Source organism: Cyanistes caeruleus, chromosome 3 (assembly GCF_971803275.1).
Source record: "Cyanistes caeruleus chromosome 3, bCyaCae1.hap1.1, whole genome shotgun sequence".
Lineage (NCBI taxonomy): Eukaryota > Metazoa > Chordata > Aves > Passeriformes > Paridae > Cyanistes > Cyanistes caeruleus.
The window spans coordinates 1455958-1471686 of NC_141703.1; the positions used below are offsets into that span (position 1 = coordinate 1455958).

At 45.6% G+C, this 15729-nt stretch overlaps 1 protein-coding gene across 10 annotated transcripts in view; it reads left to right on the forward strand.

The window, feature by feature from the left end:
• Nucleotides 1-15729, forward strand: part of GART (phosphoribosylglycinamide formyltransferase, phosphoribosylglycinamide synthetase, phosphoribosylaminoimidazole synthetase) — a 34998-nt gene that overhangs the window by 10406 nt on the left and 8863 nt on the right. For all 10 annotated transcript variants that reach the window (XM_086883898.1, XM_086883895.1, XM_086883900.1 and 7 more), the window contains 14 exons: nt 2289-2384; nt 2954-3128; nt 3748-3859; nt 5051-5119; nt 5869-5994; nt 6563-6650; nt 7051-7136; nt 7666-7834; nt 8367-8598; nt 11667-11761; nt 12675-12784; nt 13487-13685; nt 14724-14972; nt 15294-15446. In XM_086883898.1, the coding sequence (XP_086740024.1) occupies nt 2289-2384; nt 2954-3128; nt 3748-3859; nt 5051-5119; nt 5869-5994; nt 6563-6650; nt 7051-7136; nt 7666-7834; nt 8367-8598; nt 11667-11761; nt 12675-12784; nt 13487-13685; nt 14724-14972; nt 15294-15446 (1959 nt within the window). The remainder of the gene's footprint in view (nt 1-2288; nt 2385-2953; nt 3129-3747; nt 3860-5050; nt 5120-5868; nt 5995-6562; nt 6651-7050; nt 7137-7665; nt 7835-8366; nt 8599-11666; nt 11762-12674; nt 12785-13486; nt 13686-14723; nt 14973-15293; nt 15447-15729) is intronic.

The following is a 15729-nucleotide window of genomic DNA, read 5'->3' on the forward strand; positions in this document are numbered from 1 at the left end:
CTCTGGCACAGGTGTGTTGTGCTTGTGGGTGAGCTAGAAGTCAACTGGCATCAACTGCACGCAGATGTCAAATGCCTTTGTTGGTGGAACAAAATAACTGAGCTGTTAAAGAGGTGCCAAGGAGGTGATTTTTATTTGTGTTCTGTCTGGGTGTTCCCCCCACCCCACTTGAATAGGGTAAACCTATAACCAAAATGTAGATTCTGTTGTGGAATCAGGAAATTTTGTGGGCAGGAATTGTTCCCTGGGAGGGATGAAAATTCCCAGAGCAGCTGGGGCTGCCCCTGGATCCCTGGCAGTGCCCAAGGCCAGGCTGGACATTGGGAGCTCCTGGGACAGTGGGAGGTGTCCCTGCCATGGCAGGGCTGGGAATGGGTGGGCTCTGAGGTCCCTCCCAGCCCAAACAAGTCTGGGGTTCAATGCTTCTATGAATTTATTCATCCAGGGTAAGGGAGCACAGTGGGCACTGACCAAAGTCCTGTCACCTCCTTCCTCCCATCACTCCCCAGAATTTGGCTGGAGGAGACCATCAGCTCCCGGTGTAATGCCAGTCTTCTGCCATGGCCTAAGGAAAGGACAAGAGAAAATGGCCCTAAATTACACCAGGGAAGAGTCAGATTGGAGATTGGAAAATATTTTTCTCTGCAAGAGTGGTCAGGCCTTGGGATGAGCTGCCCAGGGAGGTTCAGAGTCACTGGAATTGTCCCAGAGGAGTGTGGATGTGGCCCTTGGGGACAGGGTTTGGGGTGGTGCTGGGTGGGACTGGGTGGTCCTGAAGGGCTCCTCCAGCCCTGGTGATCCTGGGATTCTGTTCTCCCTTTGCCAGCACCATGCCCTGGTGTGTGCAGTCTCCTCCCTGCACAAGCAGCCAATCCACACTGGCCTCATCTCTTTTCTGGCTCTCTGGATCCGTGTTTCCATCCTCTGCAGACCTTGGCTTTATTTATTCATGATAAAAGCCATGGAATTGCAGGGTCTTTGCGTAACTTTTGTATCATGAGATTGACATTATTGTCTTTGGTGCAGGACGTTTCTTTTGTTTGCACAGTTTGGGGCATTCCAAGTGTCATCACACTGAATGTTTGTTTTTGGAAAGATAATGGTTGTAACAGCCAGAGCCCATATATCCTCAGTCATAATGACAGCACAGTGTCCTTCTTAATTAAGTTCACCATAATGTAAAAAAAAGAATAGTTCTGCTTCCCCTTGCTTTCAAAGGGCTCGGTTTAGTGCAATTTATAGGTGGCACTGCAGAAAGAAAGAAAAAAGTAAAAGGATGAGTTGGAACTCTACCACCAGCCATTTGTTTCATCCCCAACACCCTCCAGGCACCAACATCTTAAAATCACACAACTGTGGAATGGTTTGGGTTGGAAGGGACCTTAAAGCCCACCCAGTGCCACCCCTTGCCATGGGCAGGGACACCTCCCACTGTCCCAGGCTACTCCAAGCCCCATCCAGCCTGGTCTTACCTCTGTAAAGCTCCATGGTGACCCTCCTCAGGGAGGAGACTTGCTGGAAATAAAGTTATATTTTTTCCTTCAGAATTTTTTATTTTCTTGGATTCTTTGTGATGCTGCTTAGGCAAACAGGGTGTTCCTAGGGATCAGACCTGGCTGGCTGGCAGCCCAGGGGATCCCAGAGCTGTTTTTTGTCACCTTCAAGAGCAAGGTGGGTTGACAGGGCTATGAAGGTGGAGAAGGGTCTGGAGGGGCCCCACGAGGTGACTGGGTCAGTTCAGCCTGGAGGAGCCTGAGGTCAGAGCTCCCCGGGGCTGCAGCTCCTCCTGAGGGGCAGCGCAGGGACAGCTCCGGGCTCTGCTCCTGCCACAGGGACAGCAGCAGGGAGCGGCTGCAGCTGGCCCAGCAGGGATTTAGGTTGGCTTTTAGGGCAAGGCTCCTCTTTCCCCACAGGCTGCTGGCACTGCCCAGGCTCCCCAGGGAATGGGCACGGCCCCGAGGCTGCCAGAGCTCCAGGAGCATCCAGGGATGCCCAGGCTGGGCTTGTTGGGGGGTCTGGGCAGGGCAGGGGGGCACTGGGAGATCCTGGGGGTCCCTCCAGCTCAGGATATTCCATGATTTATGACTCTGACAGTGCATGTCCAGCCAGAGCCTTTGCCTGGGGTTTGGGGCTGTGTTTTGGGTGAGTCTCTGTCAGTGTGGGCCTCACTCCTCCAGGTTCCCAGTGCCCTGACAGCCCAGAAGGAGAGGCTGGTGAGTGCTCTGGGATAACTCAGTGCTGAGGAGCACTCATGGATGGGATCTTTCCCTGTTTTGTGTCTCCAACAGCTGTTCCAGTCAGTGACCACGCTGCTGTTGCCCAGTTCTGCAAGGACCAGGACATCAGGCTGGTGGTGGTCGGTCCTGAGGTTCCTCTTGCTGCTGGTAAGAGACACGAGCTGGAAGTCACAGCCTTCAGCATTTAGGAAGAAAAGTAAATTTTAGTCCTCATCTGTGCATCATTCAGCAGTGTCTCCAGTCTGAATGGAAACAGATCCTCTGGAGCAGTTTCCTTGAAATCCAGAGTTGTTCTGAGGTGAAAAGGAATTTCTGAAGGGGCAAGAAAGCCAGTTTTGGTTTTCTCATGGAGTTTTCATCTTTTGAAATAATTGTAATTTGAGTCTTGGTAAAAAAACCTAATTATAAAAATGCTGGTAGTTTTTTCTGCTTAAACCTTTTGGCATCTTCATCAAAGACTTATGCTGATCTTTTAACTCAAAAGGTGTCTTAAACCAGGGGGGGATTGTCATCTCTTCCCAAACCCAGCACAGCCTCTCAGGCCTGCAGTGGTGCAGGGTTACCTGCTCCTGGTTCCACTGAGGAAAACAGGCACTGCAGACACAGATGACTTCTTGTTCCTGGCATTCTTGCTCCAAGGAATCAGTGCAGCCCTGGACTTGGCTGGCCTGACTCCCAGAAATCATCTGGAGGTTCATAACATGTTTTGTGTTTAGGAATTGTGGATGACTTGACAGCAGCTGGGATCAAGTGTTTTGGCCCCACAGCAAAGGCAGCTCAGCTGGAGTCCAGTAAGAGCTTTACCAAAGCCTTTCTGGATCGTCATGAGATCCCCACTGCCAGATGGAAATCCTTCACTGATCCCAAAGCAGCATGTGCCTTTATCAACAGGTACAATTCTTGTCATTTTAGACATTTTCTTATTGACAGTGTGCTGGATATCCAGTGATTGCTCATCTATCGATACCTTTGGGATAGAACATCTGCGAAGGGTCACCTACCGTGGTTCTCTCAAACTGCAGCAAGTCTGAGAAAAAAATGGTTCCTCCTGCTCTAAATGAAATGTTCATTGTTCAGTTCACAGGATAATGTAGGACAAGCTTTTGTGGCTTTTTTGTCAGTCTGCCTGCTGGGGAAAAGCAGGGAGCAGCCCAGAGCCATCTGTGCTGGCTTCTTTTTCTTTTTCTCCACTAAAAAAAAAATCTGGAGAATTGCTCCAACTGAACTGATGATCTGCTCATCACAGAACAACCCAGGTGACCCCAGATGATACAAGAGGAAATTCCCAAATGGAAAGCAGTAATGAACAGTCAGGAAATTCCCTGGTGGGGAAAAGAAGGAGGATCCTTTTTAAGGCAGAGCATAACGAGAGGAACCTGGTGTGATTTGTGTGTTACTCAATAAGGTTGCCATGAAAACTGAGAAGTACTTTGATCTTTCAACTCTTGAAATGTTCAGAATGTCCTTGCAAGGCCTGTTTATGTTGAATGTCTGTCCTGTGCCTTGGCAGTGCCACCTTCCCTGCTTTGGTTGTCAAAGCCAGTGGCCTGGCAGCTGGCAAAGGAGTCATCGTGGCATCGACCAAGGAAGAGGCCTGCAAAGCTGTCACTGAAATCATGCAGGTGAGAAGGGATGTCTCACCCAAAATCAGCTCCTCACCACCTCAGAGCATCACAGATTTTCCTTATTTCATGCAATAGGAACTTGGCTGTAAGACATCAAACCTTATACCCTTTTGTTTGGCCAGCTGTGAAACTCTGTTGTATTTATTGCTTGTTTCTGTAGGCTAAAATAAAACAATTCTTCATGAAAACCCACTCTTACTTCACTTTTGTATGCAATTCCTTTTTCTTTTTCACTGTTTTGAGACTCCTGCAGTCCAACAGGTCCCACAGTGCAGGAACATGAACTCAGTGATTGAGGTGGATCTTTACAAGCACCGTTAGGACTAAGCACAGCACTTCAGTGTGCAAATTCTAGGATTTTGCTGGGATTATTTCAAGTGAAGCTCACACTGAGGAAGGATATTTCACAAATATATTTGGAGCTTCAAGTTTTGAAGTGAGGCCAAATGAAGTAATTTTATCTGCCCAGTGAAGAACACAGAGCTGAGGCTCCCAGGTCAGGCCCTCAGCTGGTGTCAGCAGCACAAGCATCCTAAAATTCCATGGGTCTCTGCTGATCCATGGGAGACATTATCTGACACACTTGTGCTTCAAGAATCAGAGCATGGGGGCTGCAGTCACATTTTGGGTGGTCTGTGGTCACTGGACAATTCATGTCTGAACAGGGCCCAGTGTCTTGTACAAAAAACCTGCAAGTTAGACATTTCTAGAGACCCCCAGAATCACCTTGGCAGTGTGGGCTGGTTGTTGTTAATGTCTTAATTACCCAGAATATGCAGTCAATGTTCAAACATTGCACTGGGATATGAGAATCTGGCTCCCTTCCCATGTATTGTATAAAATTGCATAAAATTTTTTATCCAGTGAAAGTGCAGACTGGAGACTTGGCTGTCACTGCTCTTGGGGGGAATTTCAGAATGCAGAGCATGAGGAATTGCTCAGTAATCACAAATACCCTCTGCCATTTGAAAATATTCAGTAATAAATAATAATAAATAATCCTGCACTTATTTAAGAGTAAACAGAAAAGAGGAGTAGGGATTTCACATCTGCTGACATCCCTGGTGGGAGAATAGATTCGTCATCTCAAACCTCTGCTGCATTTTTGGCTGTATTAAAAATGTTTCTTGTTGCATTTTAAGTAGTTTAAAACTGAAACAGAACTAAATGGATTTTGTTTCACTGTAGGATAAGAGTTTTGGCACAGCTGGGGAAACTGTTGTTGTTGAAGAACTCCTTGAAGGAGAAGAAATTTCTGTAAGTGCATCTCATGTAACACTTTGGTTCTACCTGCTCTAAATTGTTTGGGATTCACTAAGTGCCTTCACCTACAAAGTGGAGGATTTTATCAGTTAAATTAAAACCATGCCCTGCTTATAAATAAAACTGTATTGGTTAGAGACAGCTGTGTGGCTTATTTTGGATCCTTCCTGGTTTATAATTAGCACTGTAAAATGGTTTTGAGTACTGCTCCCATTAGTCCAGACAGGGAACAACGTTACCCAGTTTGAGTGCACAACATCACCCAGTTCCAGAAGATGCCAGCAGGCTTGTTATTCTGAAGATATTGAGGATAAAAACAACTGCTATGTAAATAATTTATAAATATTTCACAAGTAAATAGCTTCATCAGCAAGGAAAAGGAAGTCTTGAAAGGAATGTAAGGCCTTCCTTCCAGGGAGGGGAAAAGAAGAAGTCATTTCCATCAGGCAGTATTTTAATTATTTTTTATTTAAAACCTTTTGAGTGTTTCTTTTTAGTACAAATGCTGATGGTATAATTTTTATAGGTTTTATTAATTTTTGAAGGAAGGTCACACAAAATGAGTCCCTTCTTCCTGAGGAAAAGGCAAATGCTTTGAACCCCATCAGTTATTTTATCTTATCAGGGAGGCAGAGTTTATCCTCTTAAATACCCTTTGGTCACGCTGAAAATCAACCCTATTTGCACTAATTGCATTTAATTGTAAGCACACCCAGGAATTTGAACTGCTGTCCTTGTTTTAGTGCCTGTGTTTCAGTGATGGAGTCACCATTGCTCCCATGCCCCCAGCCCAGGACCACAAGAGGCTGATGGATGGAGATGAAGGCCCCAACACAGGAGGGATGGGAGCTTATTCCCCAGCTCCTCAGGTGAGAAAGGATTGATAAGGAGGGGGAAAATGCAATAATGAGGGAGGGAAAAGGGACTGCTATGGGGATGTTTCAGTCCAGCTGTCACTGAAAACCTGTGGGGATGTTTAATTCCAGCATGAGGAGCAGGAGAGAATAGGCTCTGCTGGATGCCTAAAGCAGACCTGGCCAGTAAAATCCCCAGCTCCACAAATCTCTCTAAAGAGGAGGATATCTCCACTGAATTACTTGGAATTATAAAGGGGGAAGTGTTATTTCTACAACCTTATATTTGATTGGGATTTTAGTATTATGAATGGGATTTAATTATGAAATGCTGCTCATTAGAACCAAGGGCTTAAACCCACAGTTTCATCTTGTGCCAAACAAAGCTAATGGTGAATTTTGGCTGTGGCTTGAGGTAGTTTGGGGTTTGTTTGATAGGGAACTTCTATTAGCAGAAATAGAGAGAAAAATATTAGCTTTCCATTGGAGTGAGCAAGAAACCATCCAAGAATTCTGCCTGGCTCTTAAAAACAAAAAACCAAGCCCTCCCTTTTTACACTGTTTTCTAATAATTTTTTATTAGATTTCTAAAGATTTGCTGCAGAAGATAAGAGAGACTGTTCTTCAGAAGACTGTTGATGGCATGAGGAAAGAAGGTGTCCCCTATTTGGGTATGTATAAAACTTAGGGATTTTCAATCATAAAGAGAACAACCTTTTATTTTGCTTTTTCCTCTTTGTAGCCTAACTCACACTGGAGGTTGAGTTAATAATAAATCACAGCTTTGATTTATTAGGAACTGGATTTGGTACCAGTGCCTTGATTCAGAGTCCCTGGAAATCAACAGAGGTCATTTTGTGAACAGGGGATAATTTCTCAAGTGAGGAGGAACAGAAAGGAAAATATTCAAAAAATAAGCTGTAAAATTGTGACAACTATTTCTGCCTGATTTATTTTTACTGTTTCTCAAATTCACTGAGCACAGGTGGCAGCCTTTAAAACCCTGTTATCAACAGCTTTAAAACAAGTGAATTCCTGAGAGATTTTTTTCTATGTTTTTTTTTGTTCTAGGTGTGCTTTATGCTGGATTAATGCTCACCAAAGATGGGCCTAAAGTTCTGGAATTTAACTGCAGATTTGGTGACCCAGAGTGTCAGGTGAGTTGTTTATGGGAGGAGTAAAATCTGTGGCCATCTACCACTGTTGTTAACCAGATTTGGGGTGAATAACCAGCTCATTGCACCAAGATTTAAAATATTTGGGTTGTTTGTTCAAGGCAGAAGGTCTGAAAGGAAATTGTTCTGTTCCAGAGAGGATTTCAGTAGGCTGGACTCAAATCTGGGCTGTGCAAGGGTCAGCTTGAGAAGAGCTCAGCACTTCCCTGTCTTTTATGGAATGGATTCTGGATTTTTCCTTGTTCTCTGCTAACAAATGGAACAAAACTCTTAATTTCTATTCTTCAGAACAAATTAGGTTCTTTGTCCTCACCCTTTCCTCCCCATATGTAATAATTCTCTTCAAGGACAGAAATTCTCTTCAAGGCTCTCACAACATACACTGCATGTATGATGTGTGAAAGTACAATATAAGGGCATATTTAATGCTGTTTTTTCAGCTGCATTAGTGTCTTTTCAAGGCCAGGAAATGCAAGATTACCTCATCTGATTTGTTGCTGTGTTTCTGCAGGTGATTCTGCCCCTGCTGAGGAGCGACCTGTACGAGGTTATGCAGGCAGTGATCAACAGGAGGTTGGCCAGCTCCATGCCAGCCTGGAAAGAGAACAGTGCAGCTGTGACTGTGGTCATGGCTAGCCAAGGCTATCCAGGGGCATATCCCAAGGGCTTGGAAATAACAGGTAAATAGAGCAGGAGAAGCTGCAGGAGGCTCATTCCCCACCCTGGCCTCTCCCTGTTCTCTTCCTGCTGCAGGAAGGTGAATCACTGGAACTGAGATTCATAGAAACTCTGGTTCTGGGTCAGCAAGAGCAGGTGAATTTTCACACATCTCAGTTTATTTTGGTGTATTTTCAGTTCTCCACACTGTGCTTTGATAGTGGCACAGCATTGATATTTAATACCTGCTGCAGTCAGGTGGTTCTGATCAGGGTTCTTGGGTCACGTTGATGCTCAAGTTTTGTGTTCTGGGTGTCACTGAGGCATAGAAACCCAGCTGGAATCAGTTGTTGTGTGCCAGCTGAATGCCTCTTCCCACATCCCTGAGCACACAGGCAGACTTGTCTCTCCTCCAGAGGTATTTTTTACAGATTTATTCCCATTTCCCAGCAGGATCACCCTGACTTCATCTGCGGTTTTCAGACACAAAGTGCTCCATATCTCTTCACTGAGAACGTTCTAACCAACAGCTGATCTTTTCCACAATACCCACAGGGCTTGCTAAGGCCAAGCAGCTGGGGCTGGAGGTGTTCCACGCAGGCACAGCCCTGAAGGACGGCAGGGTGGTGACCAGCGGGGGCAGAGTGCTCACGGTCACGGCCATCAAGGAGGACCTGCCCGCGGCGCTTCGGGAGGCCAACCTGGGCGTGGCTGCCATCCACTTCCAGGGGGCCATCTACAGAAGGGACATTGGCTACCGAGCCATAGCCTTCCTCAGGCAATCCAGGTAGATATTCCAAATCCCTGAAATGGGAATAGCTGGTGTGAAAAGGTTCTAAGCACATCCCTGGTTGATATTAATAACCAGTGTTGATATTCTGTGTAACTCTTGACAAGTTTTAACCCCATCCTTGTACTCAGCCTCAGCAAGACCAGCCAAGGGAGGAATATTTTGAATGCCTGATCTCTGTTTTTACTCTCCTAAATCTGAGTTAAACTGCAGTGACAAGCACACAGGAATGATCTGTGTTGCTGCAGTTAGGCCTGTGTGGTTTAGGGAAGGTCAACTTCAGCTTCTTGGACTTTGGATCACATCTTTTGCTCTGGGTTTGTCTTGTCCAGAAGTCTGATATTTAATATCATGAAATGTGGTCACAACCCCAGAGCTCCAGGAGAGCTTGGACAGCGCTGCCAGGGATGCCCAGGCTGGGCTTGTTGGGGGGGTCTGGGCAGGGCAGGGGGGCACTGGGGGATCCCTGGGGGTCCCACCAGCTCAGGATATTCTGGGATTTTATACATGAACCAAACCCAAGCTGGCTTATTAGTTCTTTTTAGCTTTCAGAAATGGTTAAAATTCCCTTGAACCCCCTACCTTGTTGGGTTTTACATTTTACTGGGATAGCTGCCTAACTACAGGGTAGGATTCATCACTTCTTTCCATTCTCATTCCTTTAATTGGCATAATATTTGCTGTAAGGCTCTGGAGATCATGTGGGTGTTGGGTTGTTTTTTTTTTAATAGCAGGGAATCCTGTTGTCTCTTTAACACTCCTGAAAGCTTCTTGCAGTTTTTAAACTCATTTTTACCTATTAAGCAACTGCTCTGCTCCAAGGAGCTCCTAACATACCTTTTCCCAAGGGCTTATTTTGTAGGCTGGGAATCCCATCAGTGACAGTTCTGTTGCTGCTGGCAGTGTATCCTGATTAGTATTGTGTAAAATTACAATCAATAAACTTCCTAAAAGAACAAGGGTGTTGGTATTTAGTCTTCTTTCTCTCTCAAGCACTCTGCATCTTTTTGATGAATTGATTGAGTGAAAAGGTGGAATTGGGATTTGTAGCAGAAAAAAAGAAGGTCAGTGAGGCAAGAGGAGACACTTTGAGCAGTTCCCTCCCCCAGCCAGCTCCTGGGCCACAGCCAGCAGCGTTCCTGCCTGGAATGCCTGCCCAGGAGGATCCCTGGCTGCACAAGGAGGCTCCTGGGAGCTGTTTGCAGTCCTTGGAGGCTGCTCCAGGTTCTGCTCCTGACAGGGCAGAACAGTCAGGATCCTTCAGTCCCAGAATCCCAGACTGGGATGGGGTGGAAAGGACCTTAAAGCTCAGAGTCACCTTCCACTCTCCCAGGGTGCTCCAAGCCCCTTTGGACTCCTCCTGGCAGCCTGGCAGGATTCAGTCCTGAGGCATTTCACCTCAGGAAAATAGCCAGAATGCTTCATAAAAAGTATTCCAGAAAATTTAAAGAATTAAAGATACATTTAAAGGATCAAAGCAGATTTAAAAAAAAAAAAAAAAAAAGTAACAGATTTGAAATACTCCTAAAAACATGGTGAAAATCTGGTGGATATTTATCATATTCAGACTGAAAGGGGCTGACTTTGATCTCTGGTTGTTGCAGGCCAATATTTCCTTGGGTCTTATTCACAGCCTGAACAGCTGTCTGGTAATTCTTGTCTTCTTGCCAGTTTTTGGGCAGGGATGTGCTGTAAGTGCAGACACCTTTGGATATTCCTGGTAGCACTGTTCCTGGGCCAGTTCTTCTGGCATTTCAAGTCTTATCAATTCCAGATATTTCAGCAATGATCTTCACAACAGAAATACCTTTGATCCTAAAAAAAAACCCTCCCACATCCTTAACAAAGATTTATTAGACAGAGTACAAAAATATTCACTCCATTTAGTGCAGTTGTAGGCATTTGTCTGTCTCTGACTTTTCAGTGTTTGTTGAATTCTTGACCTGGTTCCTGAGATGGGTTTTGTGGATTAACTGAATTTATTTTTTTTTTTTTTCAGCTGAATCAATTTAAAATGGGTTTCAGTTGGCTTGTTGTATTTATCCTTGCTAATCAACACCCTTAGAATTTAAACTTCACGCTGAATCCCATCAATAGGAGAGAGAAAACAGGGATGGATCTAAAATAGGGATGCACCTGGTTCATGCCATTGACAGCCTGGGAATAACAACTGCTTAACTGGCACGAGCTGTGTTTGCTGGAGTGAAAAGTCATTAAAGTCCCTGTCCCCAGAATGGAAAGGTCCTTCTGTAAATATGAGCTGGTGCTTCATGTCCCCAGGGAGCTGTGGGGACACACAGGTGACACCAGTTTGTACCAGTGGGTTGATCTTACATAAACCCCACCCAGAGCTTACAGACATCTCCTTCCAGATTCCTGAGCCCCACCTTAGGAACCTGGGTCTTTCTAAGGAAATATAAAATATATTCTTTAATAGAAAGCCCTCTGAAGTAAGAAAGGTGTGGCAGCTTCTGTGGTGGGATCATTCCAGTGAGGAGAGGCAGCCTTTAAGCTACAGCTGTAAATCTCTGGGGGTATCCTGGGGTAATTGATTCACCTGAGACTTGTGGGTGGAAAAGTGACTTGAGCTTAGCCCTGCTCTGATCCAGCCTGCATTTTTGTGCTTGGTTTGGTTTGGAGCTTTCTCACTGATACCTCAAGGCCTGGATGTGGCACTCAGGGCTCTGGGCTGGGGACAAGGTGGGGATCAGGCACAGCTGGGACTCCATGGGCTGGGAGGGCTTTTCCAGCCCCTGGGATTCTGGGTCTGGAGCAGGGATTCAAACCTTGCAAAATCAGGTCTATGATTTTACCTTTTTTAACTTTAGGTTTTTTACTCAGGGGTTTGGTTGTTGGTTTTATTTTGGGGTTTGACTGTATGATCCCAATGCTCTGATATCATCTTCAGAACTCTGGAATTATCCATGTACTGCTCCTGGCAGCCCCTCCTCAGACAGCAGGATGTGATTCTGCACAGTTAATCTCCTCAGGGATGTAAAGAAGTAAATATTATTTGAAAATGCATTCAGTAATCAGCTGCCATCCCATTTTTCCCACTCTTCCAGAGGCCTGACTTACAAGAACAGTGGGGTGGACATTGAAGCAGGGAACACTTTGGTGCAGAAGATCAAGCCCTTTGCTGCAGCCACGTCAAGGTCAGGTAAGACAAGAACCTTCTGCTCCTGCTTTGGCCACTTCTTGGCAAGGAGGTTTATCAGTTGATCTTGATAAAAAGCTCATATATATGTGTGCTGCCTGTTTCTAGATGGCACAAGAAAATCTGTGGTAAGCAAATGCCTGCGATTGTGTTCCAAATGCACAGCTTTTAATCCCCAAATGGCCCTAAACTCCATTTCCTGAATGCCAGGGGTGTCAGAGAGCACAGTTCAGCACTGTACAGGGATAAATGCAAGCAGAAATCCCACCATTCAGCACTGGGTTTGATTCCATGAATTATTATTTCTTGCCCAATGAACTCTGACATATGGGGGAGATGAATGTTTAGAAAAGGTTATGAGATGCAGAATTCCTGAGAGAAATGTGGAACACACATCTTTTGCTTGGTTAAATCAGCATTAATTCATCCTTGGTTTTGGGGTTCAGGCACATCTTGCTCTTGCAAATCCTTGTAATTCCTCAGACAGATTTAAAATATTCATTTATGAAATAGGCATTTCATTTCAAATGAGCTGAGAACCTTCTAATGAAGTCAGCCATACATAGAGGGAAAAATACAGATATTCTCACACCAGTACAACAGTCTTACCACAATTCCTCCTGTTTTTCAGAGAAACACTCAGTGCAGGGGGGAAATCTGTCAGTCACAGGAATTATTGACTGCTCAGTCACCAAGCTGGGGATTTTTAGGCTTAGGCTAATGATGAATTAAAAAGACAAAGCCAACCTAAGCAGATTAGGAGCTCCTCAGTGAAGAGGTTCTAAATGGCAGAGAAAAGTTTCCTGGTGACAAAACAAAGTCTCGTTGACAAACCTTGGAGAGAATTTGTGGTGGAGATGCTGGAGAAGCCCCTGGAAGTAAAGCTGGGCTGTTTCTCCTGTTTCCTGGCTGGCAGGCTGCAATGCAGAGCTCGGGGGGTTTGCTGGGCTCTTTGACCTGAGAGCAGCTGGTTACAGAGATCCCATCCTGGTGTCTGGCACCGACGGCGTCGGCACAAAGCTCAAGGTAAGGTGGAAATCCACGCCAAAGATGGAAAAACAGCACAGGAGGGAAAATGTTCTATCAGAAAATAGCAGCTGTCTTGTAAAAATACCTGTTGGTCTTTCTAAAAAGGGGATGGAAACTGAAATTGCCCTTCTTCAGGCAAAAGAATGAAATACCTGTAAATAGCCAGAAGTTGATATGATGCCTAAAATAATTGGGTTTTAAATATTAAGAATATAATCAGGAATCTTGTTTCACAAAGAAAGCATCTCCACCTTCAAAAAAGATAATACTCAGATTAAATTAATCCACAAAACCCATCTCATGATTCTGTGTTTCATTTATTAAAATCAGAATGAAACATTTAGTAAGTGCTTGTTTGAACATTGCCTTAAATTTAGCCTTGTGTCTCTGCCCTCAGTTTCAGGTAATTCCAAGCCAGGTTCAATATTGATGGGGAAAAACATTTAATCTCAGGTTTGCAAGGAAACCCTTTTACAGCACAGTTTCCTTCTCAGTGCCTTTTGGATTTGCCAGTGGGGACAGAATAATTCCTGAAGAGAGTTAGGAGATGAAAATAAACAAACCTCATCCTCAAAGAGCACCCGGAGGGATTTTGCTCCATTGCTCGCAGCCTCCGCTCGTGATTTCAGTCCCTTCCACACCCTGGCTCGTGTTGCAGGGGCCCAGAGCTGATCCCAGGCTTCTCCCTGTGTCTTGCAGATTGCACAGGAGTGCCAGAAACACGACACCATCGGGCAGGACCTGGTGGCCATGTGTGTCAATGACATCCTGGCCCAGGGAGCCGAGCCCCTCTTCTTCCTGGACTATTTTGCCTGCGGCAAACTCGACGTGGAAGTGGCTCAGGGCGTCATTGCAGGAATTGCTGATGCTTGCAGGAAAGCTGGCTGTGCTCTTTTGGGTAGGAACACTTCTTGGGGGAATCTGAAAAATCTTCTGCAAGGTCTTCTGGTTGGTTTTTAATGTAGGTGGTTTCCTACTCTATTGAAGAATCTGGGAGGAGTAAAAAAGCAAAGTGTTCCGTGTCTTTGCTTTCAGGGGACTTAAATCTGAATCACAGTGGAAGGAGACAGTACTTTAAAAATTTAGCTTAAGTTTAGATTAGATTTAGGTCCAGATTTAGGTTGGATGTTGGGAAAAGGTTCTGTCCTTTTTTCAATTTTTAAGGGAAGTCAGGAGCAGAAGCCCTTCCTCAGTGGGTGTAGTTTTGGGGCTGTTTATAAGCTCTCAACAAGAGGCTCTTTATGCCCTGGTTTACTTTTTTTCCTGCATGAACTGTTGATCAGCTTTCTGTTTGTTTTAAGGTGTTCTCTGTATTTATCAAATATAATCACCCCATTCATGCTGCAGCAAGGTCTGTGTTAAGTGGGACCTTGTGATGAAACCACCAAAATGTCAAGATTTTATTTCCAGTTCAAGACTTTCCAACTCCACAGGCCTTTCTGCAAGAGCTGAACCTTCAGCTCAACAAATTTAACTCCTCACCCCACTGATAGTGAGGGGCTGAGGGCTCATCTCCTGCCTGGTTTTGCACAATTAACTGTGGATTGAAGTGTTGGATGGCCAAGCACTTCTCCCTACTTTGTCTCTTGGCTTCTCCATCCTCCATTTGATCCAGCCCTTACTAAATATAGCTGAAACCTCAGGACTGAGAAAAAAAGCAGGTGAAGCTGGAGCACAGGGCAGGAAATGAGAAGTGGGAAGAGGAGAGAAAAAGGCAGGATTTTGCCCAGAGCAGCTGGGGCTGCCCCTGGATCCCTGGCAGTGCCCAAAGCCAGGCTGGACATTGGGGCTGGGAGCAGCAGGGACAGTGGGAGGTGTCTCTACCACAGTTAAATGAGATGAGCTTTAAAATCCCTTCCAACCCAAACCATTCTGGGATTCTATGATTAAAAACAAGGCTTTTTCAACACCTCTTTGCTGTGTTTTTGGTCCCCAGGAGGAGAGACGGCCGAGATGCCGGGGATGTATCCCCCGGGCGAGTACGACCTGGCCGGCTTCGCCGTGGGGGCCGTGGAGAGGGGGCAGATGCTGCCCCAGCTGGACAGGATCACTGAGGGGGACGTGGTCATTGGGGTGGCATCTTCTGGGGTCCACAGCAACGGCTACAGCCTCGTGAGGAAGATCGTGGAGAAGTCTTCCCTGGATTTCTCCTCCCGCGTCGGCATCGCTGGGGATCAGACTCTGGGTACGGCTTCCTCCTGAGCTCCCCCACAGCTGCCACAGTTGTTTTGTCTGGGCCTTTGACACTTTTCTCAGGCACCAAAAAAAAAAAAAAACCCAATCATTCCATCTCTAGCATGTTTTCATCTCCTTTTCCTGGGAGTCACGTGTGCAGGGAAGAAACAAAAGGAGGGGGATAAATAATTCATTGTGGGCTAAAAAAAAAAAAGGCAGAATTTTGTGTTTCTCTCTAGTACAATGCACATTGCCATCCAGATTGGTATTTTGAGATTTCCCCGATTTTCTATTGATTCCCATTTCTCTGCATGCCTTTTTCCTCTCCCAGGAGAGCTCCTGTTAACCCCAACCAAACTCTACAGCAAGACTCTGCTGCCCGTGCTGCGCTCCGGCCACGTCAAAGCCTACGCCCACATCACTGGAGGGGGACTGCTGGAAAACATCCCCAGAGTTCTCCCAGAGTCCTGTGGTGTCGTTTTAGGTGAGAGAGAAGGAAAGCTGTGGAAAAATCCTCGTGTTAATGAGGATTGCTGTGGGAGCCTGTGGACATGGAGCCACACCAGTGGTTTGTGCTGTAGGAGTTGGACTTGTCTAGAAATGTTTGATTTTTTTCACTTGTACCTGAACCAGAGCCAGTCAAAACTCTTTGTGGTGGAAAGACTGCTCCCCACTGAATTCCCTCCCCTGGTGGTGTTGGGGATTGGATTTCTTAGGAGACTTGCAAAAAGAAAACAACCTTACCAGCAATCCCAAGTCAGCTGTCA